Source organism: Drosophila busckii, chromosome 3L, assembly GCF_011750605.1.
Source record: "Drosophila busckii strain San Diego stock center, stock number 13000-0081.31 chromosome 3L, ASM1175060v1, whole genome shotgun sequence".
In the NCBI taxonomy this organism is placed as follows: domain Eukaryota; kingdom Metazoa; phylum Arthropoda; class Insecta; order Diptera; family Drosophilidae; genus Drosophila; species Drosophila busckii.
In genome coordinates, this window is record NC_046606.1 from 11092080 (window position 1) to 11112552 (window position 20473).

Genomic DNA, 20473 nt, shown 5'->3' on the forward strand with positions numbered 1-20473 from the left:
GATTGTAGCTTGTGTGTCTCTGTTGTTTATTAATTATTGAAAAGCGTAACTCTTACCTTCAACTTTAGCTAGTGCCAGCACGGATATAGTTTGGAGTGCGGGCACCGCCCAGGCAACCAAATGAAATAAATGGGATTTATTTTCAATTGCCTCGTGGCCCCATTTGAGGCCGGCGGCCAGAAACCAGGCGAAAGCCAAACATGACCACCAAGCAAAGGCGGCCATGCAGCAGAAATACAATGCCATGAATAATACGGTGCAGGCGGTGGTTTGCCGATGACCCTAGAGAGAGAGCGAGAGAGCGAGCGAGAGAACAGGAAGTTGGTTAATAAAAAATGAAATGAAGTTTTCGAACCAAAGGTTGCGGATCGGAGCGGACTTACCTGCGTTATGGTGGACATCATCTGCAGTCGCCCCAGCTTAACTGGCGGCGGAAATGGCTCGCGGCACGACACCGAATCGCCCGCACCAAGTCCAGCCACATAGGCGCAGCCAACAACAAGATAGCAAATGGCCAGAAAGACAATCGCACGCTCCGGATAACGAAAACGCGATGAGTCTATCAGGAATGTGAGCACCTGTTGGCAATAAAAAAAAAAAGAGGGTTACGATTATATGAATTTAAATTTAATTAAGCAACTGCATAAAGTTGCGAGTGCATTAAGTTCGCATTTGGCAACACACATTAGCTGATTGTGCTGCAATTTATTCAGAGAGCCAAAGCAAATGAGCTGGACTGACCTTAATGAGCGACGGCGGCTGAGTCCTTTTTATTAAAATAATAGCAACATTAGCACGCTAAAGCAAAACAAACAGACAGGCAATTTCTAATGCTTTAAAGGCAATGACAGTGGGAGCCACAAAATGTGTGAGTCGATTACGCACAATTCAAATGAATTCATTAGCATAAGCCAAGCCAGCTCAGTTTCGCCTTTGTTACTGCCAAGCAAAGACTTGGGCCTTACCCCAAAAGCCATTTAATTTGAACATTACAAAACTATCAGTGGCAAGGCGGCAAGGCAGCAAGTTGTGTGTGTGTGTGTGTGGCAAGCACTGCACTATGGTACCAAAGCTGAATTTTTTGGCATAAAGTCGAAATTTTAATGTAAGAATTTTGACTGATGCAATTGTAAAGTAAAAACATGGCACACATACAAAATAATTTTTAAAAAATTTATAATCTTATGTTAAATTTTTTGTGAGCTCTTAAAAGTCATCAAATCAATCAGTTGCTTCAAAAAAATGTTTTTGACATGATTCTAATTTTTGTCAATTAAAATAACTTAACAAAGAAGATAAAGGTATGTATTATCTATTTTAAATAGTATTTTATGTGTAGTTCTTAATAACTTTATGTGTATTTTGTGAAAAATTTAATGCTTCTCTACGTTTCTTAGAGATAACTAACATCTGGAGGCTTTTCTGAGAAAAAACTAATTACCGTATGTTGTTTCTTATAAGTAAAGTACTTGACCGCATAGTAATAGTTTTGGCCTGTTTTGGCCTCTTTTCAAAAAAAAAACTCACATGTTGCAGGTGAATTTTTAGTCAAAAATTGCTGCATGGCAATTATGAAATTTATAAAAAAAAAAACAAATTTCATTTCAAATTTCAAACTTTATACAACAAAAATCGGCTTTGTGACCATCTGATTTATATGGCGTCTAGAAGTTTTCCATTTTTATTAACATTATTATGATTATTATATGCTGTTAGTATTTGAATTATTCATAGCAGTTAATATGCGTTTTGTCCTAAAGGCAACAAGTTTTGTCTAGTTAATAGACTGTAACAATTTAAATGAAGTCGCCAAGTGCGCAACTTTAATTTGTCGCAGTCAGAGTCTCTGCTTATTTATATGCAAAATTTATGCCGCAGATTTTTCGTTGACACAAACTTACGCATAAAAATTGAATTGAATTGTTTATTTATGCCAAAAAACATTTCATGAAAGGATTGTTCGTAGACAAGTCTCGCTAGCGAGCGTTTACCTTGAGCTGCAACCCCCCACAGCAACACCCCCTATTCCTATAGCTTGTCAGCAATTTGTTATGCCACGCATGCTGCTCATTTCGTAGTCGCAGGCGTTTGTCTGTGCTGGGCGTGGCTGCTTGTAGGTGTGACTGCTGAAAATGTTGCTACAAATGAAGCGAAATAAGCAACAGCAGCCAACAGCAACAACTTTAGATTTCTAGCTTTAACTGCCAAGCTGCCAACTCCCACTGCCAAGAAAAAAAAAATAAATATTATTATGCGCTCTTCGCTTGGCTTTTGGCTGTCAGCTCATCACTGTAGCTAGCGCAGCTCTGCGGGTTTGGGTTTTGGGGCGTGGGCAGCTCTTTGATAAACATGGGGCGTAGTTAGTCAGTTTCCGCTTTGGCATGCAGCGTCTGAGGAATCTGCACATGGCTACGCTTCGTTTGGGTTTGGGCTAAGGATACATAAAGTATTTCCAAGTAATCGCTTTCAATCTCTGAGTGGGTGCACACTGCTCAGTTGGCTCTTACTTCAAGTCTCTTGCTCTTGGGTTTCCTGTGCCTCAGCTGAGCTAAGCGTATTTCAAAGTCGGTATTTTGCAAATATTTACTTTGATTCAAAAAACAAATGTAATATGAATATTTTCCATGTAGCAAATGTAATCAAATTAACCAAAGGCAGCAAATGCAAAGCAAAAAACAGTGCGCGCTCGATAAAGTAAACAGCAGCAATTTGTTTGCTGCTAAAATGCAAACTTTGCAATTTTTGTATTGAACTCCTTAAACAAAAAATTATATTTAAAATACATTATATTAAAAAAAGAAAATTACACAATTTCTTTCTCTAAAAAAAGCAAAAAAAATATTACAGAAATTTAAAAAAAAGTATAAGTAAGCACTAAAATAATTCTACACTTAAGCCAAAGTTATAATTTGAGCTCGTCAAATTTATAAAAATTTATAATAAAAAAACAAAACTTGCAGCAGAAATCATAGCAAGATTTTATGCTAAAACAAAGTAACAATTTTCTATATTATTTTTATCTTAAAAATACAATGAATTATAAAAGGCAGATAAAGAGCTCAGCATTGTAATTAATTAATTGGTTTTATTCTAATCCTTTGTAAGAATTTTCTATATATGTTATATCTCTTAAAAATAAATTAATCTATAAACGGGCAGTAAAATAACTCAGCTTTGTACTTCAATTAATTATTTTAATATTTTTATTTAAATCAATTTGCAAATAGTTAAATCTACAATGAGAAATATCTGCGCCTTGCATTTAAATGTTATGTTAATGCTATTGAGTGTTTACTGTATTCTAAAAATAGCATGCAAAAACATTTTGCTGTTTGTTATCAAATGAATTTGATCTTAAAGAGCTGTTAAATTCACAAAATTATTATGCAGCATTTGAATTTAAAATCACACACAAGTGAGTTTCACATTTAACCCGAGCGAACGAGTGAACAAACGAACATTGCTGGACACACCTACAAAATGTTTAACGTTTAATGTTTAATTTCAATTTCGACGCCGCTGTGGCTCATAAATTTCTAAAACTGGTCATTAAAATCAACCAGAAAACTAAAGCAGACGCCCCCACCCTCTGCCCAGTGCCAGTTTAAGGCTTAAAGCCCATTGGCTGTTGGGCGAAAAATAAGTTTTTGTTATTTTTTGGCCAGTGGTGGTCGCTAGTTTTGAGTTTTGCATAAATTAAATTAAATTTTTTTTTTGTTCTGTATATTTGTTGGTTTTCATTTCAAATTCAAACTAAATGACGGCGTCATTTGCATATGGCCAACAAAGCGTTACAACAACAACAAAAAGAGTTTAAATATTTAAGGGGTGTAACGTATTAAACATAAAAAAAATAAAAACCAAATGCTAGGCACAGGTTTGAATTTGTTGATAAAAATAATTGTGGCATAAATTGTGCTAAATGTTGACGGCGCGTTGCTTTGAATTTCATAATTTAAGTTATGCTAAGTCGCTTATAAATTTGTTTATGTGCTGGGGGGGGTTAACATTAATTATGCATACTAAATCAAAAATTAAATAAAAAACGAGCTCGACTAACTATTGTTGTTACTTTTGTTAGCATGACACGGCATATTTGTTCACATCCTGTCACAGTGACTGTGACTGTCTCTCTTACTTTGCAGGTTTTGTAATTAAGAAAAGTCATCAAAGTCAACAACGTGCTGAAATGGTTGACTGACTGCCTCTGACTCTCTGTTTGTTGTCAACAATATGAGAAGCATCACTCCCCACTCCCAACCCCACTCCATGTGCTTTATCTAGGCAGCAAACTCATTGTCAAACTCATGCCAACATCATCATTTCCTTTTCGCTTTCATTGAAAAACAAGCGCCAAAGCCTCTGCTCCGCTCACAACTCTTGTGATTTTCATTCTCATTCTCATTCTCATCTAATGCATTTAATGAAAAAGGTGTTGATTGTTGACAACTCTTGTCTTGCTCTCACTCTCAGTCGCAGTCACAAATCGCAGTCGCATTTGCTTTGGCTTTAGCTTCAGCTTATAGTTGTCCTCAGGCAATAACTTGTGCCTCACATTTCACGACATTTTCTTCACCTGTCTGTTTGGCAAAAGTTGATGTCAAAGTTCACACAAAATCAACAACAGCGCAGCGCAGCTTGTGTAATATATTTGTTTAGTTTTAGTTAGTTTGACTAGCGTCGCTCTGTCGTCTGTCTTCTCTTCAACTTGGAATTGAATCAAATGTGTTTTGTTTATATTGTTGCTGTTGATACTAAAATTCAGTTTTTTGTTTTAGCTAATAAATTTCAATTACCATTGCCTTAGTTTCAATATTTTATTTATTTAATGCCGACAGTTCTTGGTAAAAGTTTATTATTTAAAAAATAGCTTAAATGAATTAAGATAAATATTCAAATTCAATTCACTTTAAAATATTATTATAATTATTATTGAAAGATTATTTTTGACCAGGTGATATATTTGTAATTAATAATAAAGATTATAAATTTTTAAAAAAATAATACGGAATTATTTGAGTGGCATTATTTAACATGCTCTTTGCTTATTTAAAATTATATGAATTATAAAATAATTTTTTTTTATTTATTTTGTGAAATTAATTCTAAACTTGTTTTTAACTTAATTAAATTTAATCGTAATGAATAAAACTTAATAAAAAAAACTGAAAATTTATCTAATTTAGCCATTTATAACTTTAAAAATAAAAATAATCTAATGAGCAACGCTTATCATAACTTATTATTAATTAACATTTATATTTCTAACCTAACTATTGTCTGCATTAAACTTTAGCTTGCTCTATATTTAAATTCCCCAACCTTTTAATTAAATCAATTAGTCCCGCCTCCACCAGATATATCAAATATTTCGCTTTATACAAATTTGGGTCAATGCTGTCACTCTCTCTGTCAATGAAAATAATATTTGTAGCCATTTTTCTTCTTTTTTTGTTGTGTACTCTCGTTGCCTGTTGTCAATGTTTATTCTAAAGCTTCTCATGCAATTTTCTAATGCACTGCAGCGTATGTTTCTCTTTTTTTGTCAATGCTGTTTGTGTGCTTAATAGAATAAAGCAACAACAAATATATATAAGGCAAACGGCGAGTTTATTAAAAAACTACACACATAACCCGCATAGAAAAGCTAAAGAGTAAAGAATGAAACATATAACATATATATGTCCTAGCACAGTTTGTAAATAAAAACGCTGGCGAATAAATATTTTATTGCTGCGGAGCGTGACTTGAACTTTTGTTGAAATTGAAATGAAGAGAATTGTTACACAAAATATTGTAGCAGAAAAAAATTAAGTTTTTGTAGAAAAACGTTGACGATATTATTGTTAAAATAGTTTACAAATTTTTAAATATTTTTTCAAATTAAGATTCGGAGATCTATTGGTCTTAAAGTATATAAAATTTAAGTTTGTTTAAGATGAATGTTGTTAAAATAATTTATATAATTTTGAATTTTATAAATTTAAAGTTAAGTGATGCCTTTTCAAAGATAAACATTTTTATAAATAAAAATAGTTAATACAATTTTTTAATAAAAATTTGAAGATCTCTTGTCTTATAGTTTGGCTTAGTGGGTGGAAAAATATAAATAAAATTGAAATTTATAAAATAGAAAGTTGAAATTATGTGTGGTACAAATTAATTTATATGATTTGAATTTTATTAATTAAAGTTAATTATTTAAGTGAATGAAAAGTGCCAAATATATAAATTAAATATTAAAATAAAAGTGTATACATTTTTTAATAAAGATTTGAAGATCTCTTGTCTTATTACAATATTCATGCAGAATAAAATAATAAATAAAGTATTTAAGAAATAAATATGATTCATTATTATTACTAATAATATATTATTATTTTGAGTTTATTTAATTTAAAGTTAAGCGATGCCTTTTCAATAGTAAAAATTTTTGACAGCTTTGTTGCTGTTTAAATCTTTATATAAGCATTATGTATTCGTTTAAGCTGCTAATCTGTCTGTTCCGTTTGTATGAACACTTAGATCTTAGCAACTATAAGAACTAGAGACTCCAAAATTTTAATTATGTATCAGCATTTGCTTATTTATATTTTAAGCTGTTAATCTGTGTGTTCTGTCTGTATGAACTCTTAGATCTCTGCAACTATAAGAATTAGAGACTCCAAAACTTTAAGCATTTGCTTATTTATGTTTAACTAACTATGAAAAAAATATCAAGCCTTATATACCGCCCAACTTTGCTGCATAAGTGTATCAACATGCTGGTTATTTATTTTTCTGCATATTGTATAATTCCAATTCATTTTTTAGTGTAACATACACTGTTGCAAATATTCATTATGCAGACAATGCGATTGCATGTAAATTTTTCAAATTATCATATGCACAAACATGCGGCTGAGAATAGCGTAAAAAGTAAACAAAACAAGTCAAAATGGGAATGTCAGTTAGTCAGTCAGTCAGAAGAGAGAGAGAGTGAGTGAATGCCACAATGGCAGCAAATCTGTGTGGCATAAAGTGAAACCAGCAACAACAACAGTTCAGCTCACGCTGATGAATGCATGCAAAATGCAAAATTAACACTCACAAACACACAATAATAAACAGCTAAAAAACACAGCAGCAACATAAAATGGAATACCCCAAAAATGTGGCAAATGCAAATGTGAGGCAAATAATAATTTGCACACATAATTTGCAAAAGAGCCACAAGCTCAGCTGCCACAGACAATGGAGGCAAGCACAAATTTATCAAAAAAAAAAAAAAAAATGAGGAACTATGCAAAACATGTCGCACTCACTGTAAGTGACAATGCTGCTCACCCCACCCCACCTACTGCTACTTTTTGCCAATTTGCCGCTGCTTTTATGATGAATGTAGCTCAACTTTTGTGACATGCACTTCTAGCGATCCGCAGCAGCAGACCCCAAAAATATTTGATGATTGCTGTGCCCCGCCCCGTTGATTGCACCAAGCACTTGCGAATTATAACTCCAGCCTGGCTTAGCATTTTTTTTTTATATTTTTTATGCGATTTTTTTGCAAGCAGGTTGCGGCTTTCTCTTAGCTAAATTGATTTTTTATTCAAATATTTTTTTTTCTGCTTCGATTGCATGTTTGATGGATTTGCTTGGGGTTAGCAGTGGCTGCAAGTGAAAGGTTAGTCAAGGATCTAAGACAAATGGCCATGTGATTAACATACGAATTGTATTAAAATATATTATGAGCTATTTGCAATGCCTTGGAGTACAATTGAACTTTGAAAATGGCGCGCTTAAGGTTCAAATATATTCATAAATAAATATGAGCTTTATTTATTGATGAATATACCAAGCATTTTTCAATCGTTGCTTTAAATAAAATATTGCACAGTATATGAAAAAATTATATTGCTGAAAAATGCTAAATTTAACTACTTAATTATACAAAAATAATTCAAATTATGCGTTTCAGTATATGCTATGAATTGAAGAGAAATTTTACTATGGCTCCCAATTTCTTTAATTTCGCAAGCTACTGCACTTAAAGAAATCTCTTTGTAGCTTAAGACCTCGACTTAACTGTTGCCCTAGCTACAAAAGCAGAACATGCGAGCCTTGAAACTATTTGCACAATCGAAAAAAAAATCTCATTTGTGCAAATGTCAAACATATCAGCGCAAAAGCAAAAGCGTAGAAAATCACAGACAAATTGTTGAGACAATCAGAACGAAGCGCATGCAACTGATTTTGTAAATCAGGCTAAGCTGTTGCTTTAGTAGGAGAAATCTCTCTTTGATTGGAATAATGCTTGCAGCTATAAAGATATTAAGCTCATATACTCAGAAATGCTTAAGCCTTTTATTAAATTATAAATGAGCTTAATAAGCAATGGACTCTTAGCTGTGGCTAGGCAAATTTCAGCTGAAAAGCAAACTGCTTATATTTATAATTAAATTCTAAGCTTATGCTGCTTATTTAACTAAAAGCAATTGTTATTAATTCTTGAAATTGCTGCTACGTATTTTCAGCACAAAATACCACAACTATTAATATTAGTTTAAGCTCTGTTTGGTATTTGTCTGCGGCTATTTGAAGTAGAAATATTTAAAGCTTGCATTGTTCTTGCAATTTTCTGGCAACTCAAGCAGCAAGACAAATATGCCAAAAGGCAAGCTTAAGAGCAACTGAAGCAGCGCAGGAATAACAAGCGGGGGCAGCATTTGGTTATGGCTGCAGTTCGTCGACGAGCTAAAAAGGGCTTGCGCATATGTTTTGCCAAGTTTATTGAAAAATATGCGCTGACAGGTAATATGTCAATGTGTGGGATTTGCCAAAGTGCCCAAGCATGATTGGGTGAGAGTGGGTGGTTGGCATAATAGACTTGGGTTAAGAATATGCAAAGCAACAGACGCTCGGCATAAAGTTGTTTACGCTTTCCCAAGCTGCAAGCAAAATATGGCAGCACTCAAGACGCAGCGCGGAGACATCCTTGGGATAAAAAGCCAACGTAAGTAAACATGGCTGAGCAGCAGCTCCTGCTGCTGTCGCTCATGATTTATCGCCATCAAATTGAAAATTGAGTGCCTGACAGTGCCACAGACGAGCGCGCATTAATAATAACAGACAAAAAATACAAGTGGCTGCATTCAAATTGGGCGCAAGCAACTTTTAAATGCACTTTGATTAAAAATATGACAAAGTTTTTTTTTTAGATTTTTTGCCGAATTTTTTGGTGATCTAAAACGCGTTTTAGCGATTTTCAGCGTAAGCGGTGCGGAATATTTTTATGCAAAAATATTAGCAAGCTGCTGCGGAAATAGCAGAACTTATATGCCGCATTTGGTTGCTCTAGCTCTTCCAATTGAACAGGCACCTCCCACAACTCGCTGTGCCCTTGAAGATTACATCAGCATCCCTTAAGAATAAAAGAAACTTATGTTTACCAATTTCCTGCGGCAGATTCTCATTGTGTTTAAACCACTCCCGAAGCTCGGCCAATTTGTCTTACTAAACAAAAACAGAAGAGCTTATATGGGAAATTTAGTTGCTCTAGCTCTTCTAGTTTCTGAGTTCTTGTTGCTCATACAGACGGACATTGACTTTATAGACAAGAATATACTTTATACTATCTGCTACGCCTACAACTTCCTCATACCCTTTACCACTTCTTATATAAATAATCAAAGTGTATGAACAAATATGCTCAAAAGGTAACGGGAAAGAAATTCTTGTACTTACCGTAAAGAGACAACTGGCCACACAGACGGCCGCCCAGGAGCCAACCCAGTAGCGCAACACGGTGCGCTCTCGCTCCGGAAAGAACATCGCATGACAGGGTGCGCCACAATCATGAAGATCCTGCAACGAAAATAAAACGGAAATTAATTTGGCTTCGCTCTGCGTAATTAATTAAGTGCAACGCTCTTTGCTAAGCTTAACGCCGCTTAAGCGGAAATCTAGCGCTCATAAAAAAAAAACAAAAAAAAAAAGCAGAAAACGCTGACACATTTGATTGCGACAATTGCCATTTATCAGCAATTACAATTACAGTATTTAAAGCAGCTTAGCATCAATGCAAAAAATAAAGCTCATAGCACATTAATTCACATGCAATGCACGCATTTTAAAATAATTTTAATGTTTATTGAATATATTTAATTACAAGTGCGTGTTTCTCTTTCAAAAGAGCAAATGTTTTTTTATGCTATACATAATTATAAATGCGTCTGGCTTTGCTTTGCGAAAGAACAAATGTATAAAAAAAAATTAAATTACATTTTAAATAATAATAAAACAAGGATTTATTTGCCTAGCGAGTAAGTCAGGCGTAAACTTGTGTTCATATTAAATGGCAGCATAAGTATAATGACATATGATTAAAGCAAACAGTTCTATATAGGCAAAGTATATATTTTAAAATCTTCTATAAAAAAAACAGCCTAATAATAAATTTTTAATAATTTAGTTTTAGACTTTGATTAAAATAATTAATAGCAAAGCAGCAAGTTGCTTAAGCTTATTTATTTATTTATAAATTTAATTAAAGCAATATTTTCTTTTATGTGTAATGTTTCATATGCTATGAGCAGTTAATATATTTTCATATGCTTATCAATCTCGAAGAATTTTATATTAAGCCAATTCTAAACAGAAAATTGTATTTAAATATTTTAGAATACTTATAGTATAGTTCTGAGTTACAACTTTGTATTTAATGTAATAAAATAATTGGTATTTTTATGCTATGCTAAAATACGAAATGCTATCAATTGTATCTACCAAAATAAGTAATTTCAATTGCAATATTTAAATATTTTATCAAATTAATGTTTAAGGCTTAAGCTGTTAGTTGCTTGATACAAAAAACTTCGTTAGCTTCATTATATATTTATTTCATTGCATATATTTTTTTATAGAAACATTTTATTGCTATTAACAATTATTTTCTTCTAACACTGCCCCAGTTATTTTGCAACTGACGCTGAAATCTCTTTTCGTGGTTTTCGCGTGTGCCCATAACTCGGAGCTTATTAGCCTCATATTGCTGACTGCGCTTTCGTCTGCTGATTGCTGTCAGTTCATCAATATTCAAATTCGAAACTCGTTTGGCCAGGCCACTTGGCCACAAAATGCAGGCAGCAGGCAATTTAAAGGCGCTCCCGTTAATATTTCTGGGCTGTAGGGGAAAAACTTTGTTATTGCATGTGCCGCAAATATGCGTAAATATTGCCAAGAGGCCTTAGCCAAGGCTCATATGCGCTCCTTTGTCTGTCTTGCGAGCCAGGCTGGAGCTGCTTGCTTATCATTAACATCATTATATGGAATTTGTTGCTGTTGTTTTAGTCGAATATGCGACGCGCGCCAGATAAAACGAAGACGACGTCGACAGTTTACGCCAAAAAAAAAAAAGAAAACGCAATTTGCGCTGCCAAGCTAACGATGATTGCCACGAGTTGGGGCACAACGCATTTTAAATTTTTAATGGGAATTTCAAATAACATTTCGGGGGTTGCTGCTGCTCTCTCGCTCTAACTGTCAGAGAAGACAGACAGCAGTCGCAGTCGCAGTCTCTGTTTAATTTTTGCTCAAACAGTTTGTCTGGCTAGCCTTTGGTTTGCTCTTGTCTGGTCAGCTGTAGCCCTTTTGGGGGCAGAGCAGCCAGCATATGAAATGAGTTCAAAGTCAGTTAAAGTTGCAAATGCGTGAGGCAAACATTTGCGCTCAGCTCTCTGACTGCAGCTACATTTTGTATTCAAAGTTGGCAAAGAATTTGCCTCGTCGTGTGTGTGTGTTTCGTATCTAAAATTCAAATCTCTTGTGGTTTACAATGCCTTGTTGCCGCATTTCAGTTGCAATTGACGATAGGGTGGATTTATCTGCGGCTGCTGCTGCTCTCAAGGTTGCTATGAGGGGGTGGCAAGTCAAAAATACGTTTTGGTTGCATGCGTCTGTGATTAAATTGCACTCATTGTCTGCTATAAAGTCTTAAGTGATAAATTAAACGCACTGCCAGACTCTGACTCTATAGGCTTTATTCTCTTTTTGCCTTCTGCATTTACCTTGGCTATAATGAACTGCCTGGCCAATTACAGCGCGATAGCTGCAGGCGCAAGTTAGTGTGGCAGCAGCAGTTAGAACAAAAGCCCCAAAAGACAATGTTGCCCCAAGGAGTTGCAACAACTCGCATACTGACCACATAAAAAACAACAATGCGTTTGCAGTCGACATTACAAGACCCAGTACAGCGCTTAAATATAAGTTATGGCTATTGCACCAAAGTCCTTGACAACTTTAAAGTTTGAGCTGTGTTATTAATTATTCCTAATTATAATCACTGATTAATTGACCACAATCGAACCAAATTGTAATTTAATGGCATGGTAGCTGGTACATAGTTTCTTGATTTGGTGCCAAGGTATACATTTCAATAATAGCTGTGACATTTTGGCTTTGGGCGTAATAGATAAGCTGCAATAACAATTTGGAATATATTATTCTCTAGCTCTTATACCTGCAGCAAGATCTGTGCGCTCATAGCAGACAGACAATCCATAATTGCCTGCAGCTCTCTTCTTAGCATAAGAATCGGTGGCTAAGTTTGCTATCTCATAGCTTTTATAGTTGCTGAAATCTTGTCCTCTACAGACAAAGGCAAAATTCTAATATACACTCAATAAGCTTAGGCTATATACCTGCTTAAGTATCAGATTTGGTAGCCTCTAGCTCTTATACTGGCCAGAGTTCTGGGCGCTCATAATACAGACAGACATAAACATATTAGCTCAGCTCTTCTTCTTAGCATAATAGACGTGCTCCTAGCTTATAGTTGCTCAAATTGTGGCGCTCATACAGACAATCCAAATTTCTTATCTAAGCTTAGGCTATGGACGTTCTGAATTAGCAGATTTGTTAGCACTAGCTCTTATAATAGCTGAGATTTTGGCGCTCATACAGTCAAAAATCAGTTTTTTGTCCTTCTTTTGCCTTTTATGCGCAAATCTCAATTCACTAACTTAAAAGACCCTTTCTACATGTAATGTACAGGGTCTAAACACAAGCCTTGCATTGTTCAGTCTAGTCTAGCGTCTCTACGCGCTTCTCTGCTCTGAGCTCTCCTGTCGCTGCTGCGCCTGGGCCCATTGTTTTCGATTTTTATGAGGCATGTATAAATAATTGCGCCCAAAGGCCGCCGACATAAGTTTTCATGCCGGCCGCGTGGTTGAACAGCAACTAAAAAAAAACACTAAAAGAAGAAGAAAAAACGAAAAACTGGTAACCGGCTAACTTTGCCACGCCCATGCCCTTGCAACGTTGTAAGCCAGCATTTTTTTTGTTTTAGCTTTTGTACATATTTCTTATTATTGGCTGCCGGGCAGAAATAAAATACAACAAAAAAAAAAGTACGAGCAACATTTAAGGAGTTTTTAATTTATTATAAATAAATTTTATAGCACGAGCAACGGACAGAGCCAAAGGTAAGGAACTCTTGGCCAGGCTAGTTGGGTAGATTGCTGGGCGTGTTGATTATGGGCAGCCTGCAAATTATTACAACTAAACTCGGAACGTTCGCAAGTGCACAGTGGTACAAAATGAAGACTAAAAGTAATGAAATTACAACTACATGTTAAATCAAAACTAATTTTAAGTATAAATAAAATATACGTTGAATAAATAATATAATAAATATATGTATATAAAAAAGAAACACCGCTAAGCTTAGGGTATTATCAAAAAATAATTATTATTTCCTAATTCCTATTTTCTAATATTTTGCATGGAGGAATAAAGAAATTTAGAGCTTAATATTTATTAATTTATATAAAATTGTATATAAAAATGTTTTTGTGTTTCAGAATGAGTAATTTATAAATTCTTTATTGGAAATTAAATTATTACACATTAAGACAGTTCTGGATAATCTTCTATGCATATTAAGCATTATTTTCGCTATTAATATAATTTAAATAGCTTTAAAACTAAATATGTCAGCGCTTAACACATTAAATATTCTCATTAATATTCTCTTTCTGTATTTAAAGAACTGTTATAGCCTGCAAGCCTCCCCTTAGTTGCTCGACTATCATAAACTATCCAAGCCAAATGGCAACATTTAAGCGAAAACGTGCGACAGTTAGCCCAAAGTGTTAACGGAACTGCAACAATTCGTTGACAGTTTTAATAGTCGCACGTTGATTTCGTCGTAGCAATTAAGATAAAATATCGCTGCGAAACTAAACAATAGATTTAAGCAACAGCACGTTTCTCAGCTGAAAGTTTTAAGCCCACTGTAGGCCGAAAAACTGCGCTGGTTGAAGTTGAGTGAGTTTTCAGCAGATGCGTTAACCACCAAGAGTTACAGACACAACCCTCGAAGAGGCTTAATGATAACTTTGCAAGTGCGTGAGTGTGTGTGTGTGTGTGTAAATTTTTGGGGGTGTTGCTGCTGCTTGTCAAAGTCAAAACAGACAGTGCAAAAGGCAGAATCATCATGAAGGCAACGACAACATCAGTTCGTTAGCCCTGAGGGTAGTTTTGGGCACAATGCTGCAGCCCTGTCAGCTGTTGTTGTTGCCTGTCTGTCTGTCTAGCTGTGTCCTTGGGGGCGCCACTGCGTCGCACTTGAAACAAGCAAGAACAACAAAACATGCATTCGAGCATGGAATACATTTCCCATAAAAAAAAAAAAACCAAAAAAGTGTAACAGAGCGACAGAAATTGAAATTCAATAAGAAATGTGCGCCAACAAGTTTTTTACAAGCAATTTGCAACAGGAAGTGGAAGTAGCTCGCACAGCCGTTGCCGTTGCCGTTGCCACACGAAAAGTTCAAAAGGACAAGCTGCCTCGAAAGCCAAAAAGCCGACCACAAAGTGTTAAACTTGTCCCAAAGCGTTACCAACCACACGCTGCCGCTCATAATTTATTAATATTATCGTTTTGGGTCGCGAGCGAACAGAAAGAAAAAAAAGAATTCAAATCAAAAATATGCGCAGGAAAAAGCTTCGCACAAGACAAAGTCAAGGGCCGCACAAATTACACATGTCGACACTTTATTAAGGACACTCTGGACTGCCTGAGATTGGGTTCGACGTTCGATGGGCATAACCAAAAAAAACGAAAAGAAGCAGAGCAGCATTTTGGTTTGCCACAACGCGTCTAAACCCGTCGTCGCAGCACCGTCGGCTATAAAATGTCGACTCTTCCATATGTTTTGAGCATAAAAAAACACCAAAAGTGGGCGGGGCTGCGGCAAACTTTGCTTGCAATTTTGTTTTGCTTTTTTTTGCTCGTTGGCAAGCGCTTTATAAATGTTGCCTTAGCCCTTTCATGGCCAAATTGTCGAGCCAACATACAAATTATGCCCAAGGCACATGAGAAAAAAAAAAGAGAGACAGCGACTGAGAGCGAACGTTGCTACTTAAACTGTAGCGAGTTGTAAATATTGTAAATATCTGAGAGAAGCAGCCGTTGGACATATGTCGAGAGCTTCATATAATTTTAATGGAAATTTATAATGAGCGCCTGTTGAAAATTGTTGTTGTTGTTGCCCAAGAGGTGACACGGCACGCAAATTAAGCTTGGCTGAGCACCGACTTGTCTCCCCTCCAGGCTATGTGAATGTTTGTCAGATCGTTGTCATTGTTACTTGCATAAAAAAAAAAGAGTTAACAAAAGTTGCGTGCGTGTGTCCAAAAGGGCGCGTGAAATTCATGTTAAGCCCTTTTTTATTTTCAAGCTTAAGCATGCTGATTAGATGACCACGTAATTAGCTACAAAGGGCAGCAGCAAATGCTAAATTTTATATTCCACATTAGCATATGAATTTAATATATTGCAGGCAAAGGCATTAACACAGCATTTCAATTTTAATTATTCATTTGTTAACACTTTTTTATTTAATTATTCATAAGCAATGTTAGATTTTCATTTGAGGGCCACAAATATCACAAAAAGTTCAAAGAAATGTTCAAATAAAAAATACTGTTAAATATGCTTTAAATTGTTGTCAAATAATTCTTTCAGAAAAACTTAAATTTAATGGAATTTTTCTATATTATCACTTGTATTCAAAACTGTTAATATTCAAAAAATTATTCATAAGAAATGTTCGATTTTAAATTGAGGGTCACAATTATCACAAAAAGTTCAAAGAAAATGAGGCTTAAATAAATTTTAAAAAATATCCTAAAATATGCTGTAAATTTTTGCCAAATAATATCCTAACAAAAACTTAAATTTGATTGAATTTTTTATATTATCACTTGTATTTAAAGCTGTAAATATTCAAAAAAACAAATCTAGCATATTTACTGCTAAGTTTGAGTTTTATATTATTTAAAATTGCAGTTATGTCTATATTTCTAGCTTAACATAGAATTTCAAGTTTAATTATTCATTTGTTAACACTTTTTTATTTAATAATTCATAAGCAATGTTAGATTTTAATTTGAGGGTAACAAATATCACAAAAAGATCAAAGAAAATGAGGCTTGAATTAATTTACTAAAATTTACATTAAATTGTTGCCAAATAATTTCCTAAATTAATTGAATTTAAGACTTATAGTTGGCTAGTATTTATTTTATATTTATTAAATTTATTTAGTTTATGTATTTAATTCTAAACTATTTAGTGAGTGCTTAATTATGACTTTATTCAATCAAGAAATCAATGAGATATTGCATTTACTATTATTGAATCAATATTAGGACTTAAAAAGTAAAAGAATAAATATAATATTCATTATCATCGCTGTATATTTTGCTCATTTAATTTGAATAGCCAGCCAAGCTTCGATTTCTGCACTTTAGCTAAACAAATTTTATTTTTAATTATCAACAGCACAAAAGTATGAAAATTTTTTCTTTTGAAACATTTCACAATTTAGTGGCCATTGACTTTGCTCGCTTGCTTCTCCCTCTAGAATTGTAACCTAGACTTTAAATATAATCATTTTCATGCTCTGGCCACATCAAGAGCTGCAAGAGCTGCAAGCAGCGCATTGAGAACACGCCCACTTGGTCGTGGTTGCTCTGGCATATAAATTTCAAGACCCACCACAAATTTGTGGCCAACGAACACGTTGCTGTCTATTAAATTTCATAAATTTATTAAATTATGCGCCTTCAAGCTGCCGCAGCGCGCCAACTGAGCGTTTAACTGAATTGTGTGGACAAGAGATGAGCAGGCGAAGCAAGAAGTTGGCTTGCAGCTTTAAAATAGATTCTTGATTCTTATGCGGCCACAGCAGCAATTGAAAGAAAGTGCCACCAACTGTGAGAGACGCGACATGTGGCAAAGCGAAATCGTTTAGCAGTTAGAACTATATAAATGAATATATCAACTAATGTGTTGCCAAAATGCAGCACTTGGCAATTAAAAAGCAGCTAAAGAGCTGCCAAAATGTCAAAGCGAAAATTGCTGTCTCGCTTCACTCTTTGTTGGCTGTCGTGTCGCGCCACGTCAATGTCACGTCGAAGTTAAAGGCACTGGCAAGTTGAATGTCGTCTTGGATGCACCTGTCTGGCTAGCTTTGGCAACATTTTGTCAGCAACATGTTGCCAGCAAGTTTACAGTTAGCAAATAATATAAAGAAAACAGCAAATTGTTTAATTTCGTTTGCAGACTCTGATGTTCTTCGATTTGAAGCCTGTTTCTGCTTGATTGCTTTGCTGTCTCTCACTCTCTTTGGTTTGATGTGGGGCCATCAAGTTGCTATTGTTGTTGTTGTTGCTTTGGTGCGTCAGCTGCGTGACTATGACCGCTGGCAACTTCTGAATTGTGCATGGGCATGAGTGTCAATGTCACGTTTGTCCCTCCATATGACAGTCCAGCCCCCACCCCTGAGCTCTCTCCTTTTGACTTTGAGTACGTGCATTGCTTGTTAAGCGATCCGATAAATATTTGCCAAAGTCTTTAGTACACACATCCAGCCCCATCCTTATCCACATCTATAGCTCTTTAAGTTGGTTTTAAGTTGTTAGCATTTAGCTGGGCATTAACTGAGATTTTGTGCTCAAACCCATGGGGACATCCAAACTTCTAAAGAAATGCCCCAAAGTCTAATTTATGCAGACGCAACAGTTGCAGAATATTTGTATAGAAATAATACAACAATGTCCAAAACATGTGAAAATTTATGCAAATTAAATTTATAAATATAGAGTCTGAGAAAATTGCTTGGAAAAATTTAAAGTACATTTAAAGCTCAATTTATTAACTATACTTTTTTTTTGTAATAATTTGCTGACGTCTGTCTTAACTCGACATTAAATAAATAAATAATGCTACTATAAATTTGTTTTAAAAATTAAAGAAATTTATTTTTTAATACTGGAGTCATGAAAAATGCTTTGGAAAATTTCAAAATATATTTAAGTCCTTAATCCTTAATCCTTAGAATTAATTAACATTTTTCTTGTACTTTTAAAAGCAAAAGTAAATAAAATAATAAAAATGAACTATTTAATTTACGGCTCAATTAATTTAATATACTATTTATAATAATTTGCTCATATTGTCATCTGTTTTAAGTCGACATTAACTAAATAAATAATGCTGCCATTAAATTGTTAAGAACATTTCCAATATAAAAATTAAATAAATTTATTTTTTATGCTAGAAAAAGTGCTTGGAAAAGTGCTAAATATATTTAAATTATTTACTTGAATTAATTCTTAGAATTAAAAAAAATTTTGCTTGTACTTTTAAAAGCAAAGAAAAAATTAAATAATAATAATGAAATATTTAATATTCAGCTCAATTAATTTTATATACTTTTTATAATAATTTGCTCATATTGTGGTCTGTTTTAAGTCAACATTAAATAAATAAATAATGCAGTATATAATATATAATATAAAAATTAAAAAAATTAATTTTTTAATGCTAAAGTCAGGAAAAATTGCCAGCAAAAATTTAAAGTATATTTAAATTATTTACTTTAATTAATACTTAGAATTTTAGTACTTTTTAATGCAAAAAAATAATAATGAAATACATATTTAATATATTTTTTGTAATAATTCGCACAAATCGTTGTCTGTCTGTAAATAAATAATGCTGCCTTGGATTTGTTTAAATTTATTGACAATTGTTCACTCATTGATTTCAAATCCGTTGATAGCTCAATGGGCAAACTGAGCTGAGCTGTTTTAATTGCTTACAATTTTTATGCAGCTCCAGTGAGCGACGTTAGTTGAGCGTCAGTTCGCCTGTCAGTTATTAAAAATGTCTTTCGAACAACAAGTGCAAAGACAATTCGAAGCAGTTCCGAGTTCGAGTTCGAGTTCGGGTTCGAGTGATTTGCATCATTAGACATAAGCCACGTTCAGAGGACTCATTAGACATTGTCAAGAGCTGTTGCTTTACCGTTTAATGCAGCGTGTGTTGTCACCGTATCGCCGTAACAAGCGCACGGTCCAGTTTTAAGTGACCTGACGCCGCAACATGCAACAGCAGAGCAGGTAAAATAAATAAGGCAACAGAGAGGCAAAATATTACAACAATTTGCATGAAACTCAAGTCTGGCAGCCGCTGGTTACTGTTACGAATTTGTGGCGGCTGCCGCCGAATGCGATGCAAAGTTGCAGATACGCCACGCGAGACTTCGGGGACCTAACGGCATTAAGTGTGCGGCCTACAGATACATCGATGATGATGATGATGATGCTGCTGCAATGCGATGGGATGTTTGCCATGGCGTACAGTTAGCCAACGTTGCATTAAGCCGGTTCTGACTGCCAACAACTTATAACAATTGCAACAACAAAAAGAGCACTGAGACTACAACAAGTTTATATGGCAGGTGGCAGCGGCGGCGGCACTTGCCAGATCCTCGATCTAACCAAAAGTGCTAAAGAAAAGTGAACGAAGCCCCCAGTTCGTTTCTATTTTGACGCAGCCCATTGGTTCGTAATGCTAAAAATTATATATCATTTGTATAATAACGCATCAAATTACATCCAAACGGCTATATAATCGATATGACTGTCATGAGTACCAGTGCCAAGGAAATGAGAGATGATCGCATAGCTGAACGCTTTCGGTTAACTGCGCGCCAGGTGCAAAAACATAACCAAATTTCAGTTTGTATTGTTCTTTTTTTTGAAATTTTATATTACAATTTTGAACGGATTAAATTCGACATACAAAAGTTGGCAACGTTCTATTACAAGTCGTAATCGTAAAATTATAATTTTTCATAGACCGTTTGAAACTAACCAGATTATGGAAGTTTTCTTTAAAAAGCCATTTCCTATTCACTTCAACTTTAGTAGTGAAAATGAAAGTATTCACTACACTGCTAATTCTTTTGGTTTTGGCAAAATACTCCCAAGTTAAAGCCAAAAAATGGAATTTCGGTAATCTGAATTTTGGGAAACCGAAACCAATACCGAGACCGAGACCGCCATCGCCACCTCGCCCGAGACCGCCACCGCGCACGAGACCGAAGCCACCGATGAAAAATCCGTTCAAGCCGATAGGACC

The 20473-nt window shown here is 34.7% G+C and overlaps 1 protein-coding gene across 1 annotated transcript in view; it reads right to left on the reverse strand.

Annotated features, from left to right (window-relative positions):
* LOC108598214 (frizzled) overlaps positions 1-20473 on the reverse strand; it is a 78989-nt gene that overhangs the window by 35052 nt on the left and 23464 nt on the right. Inside the window, exons 2-4 of the mRNA XM_033293512.1 lie at positions 9724-9843; positions 384-578; positions 57-282 (exon numbers count right to left, since the gene is read on the reverse strand). Of these exons, the coding sequence (XP_033149403.1) occupies positions 57-282; positions 384-578; positions 9724-9843 (541 nt within the window). The remainder of the gene's footprint in view (positions 1-56; positions 283-383; positions 579-9723; positions 9844-20473) is intronic.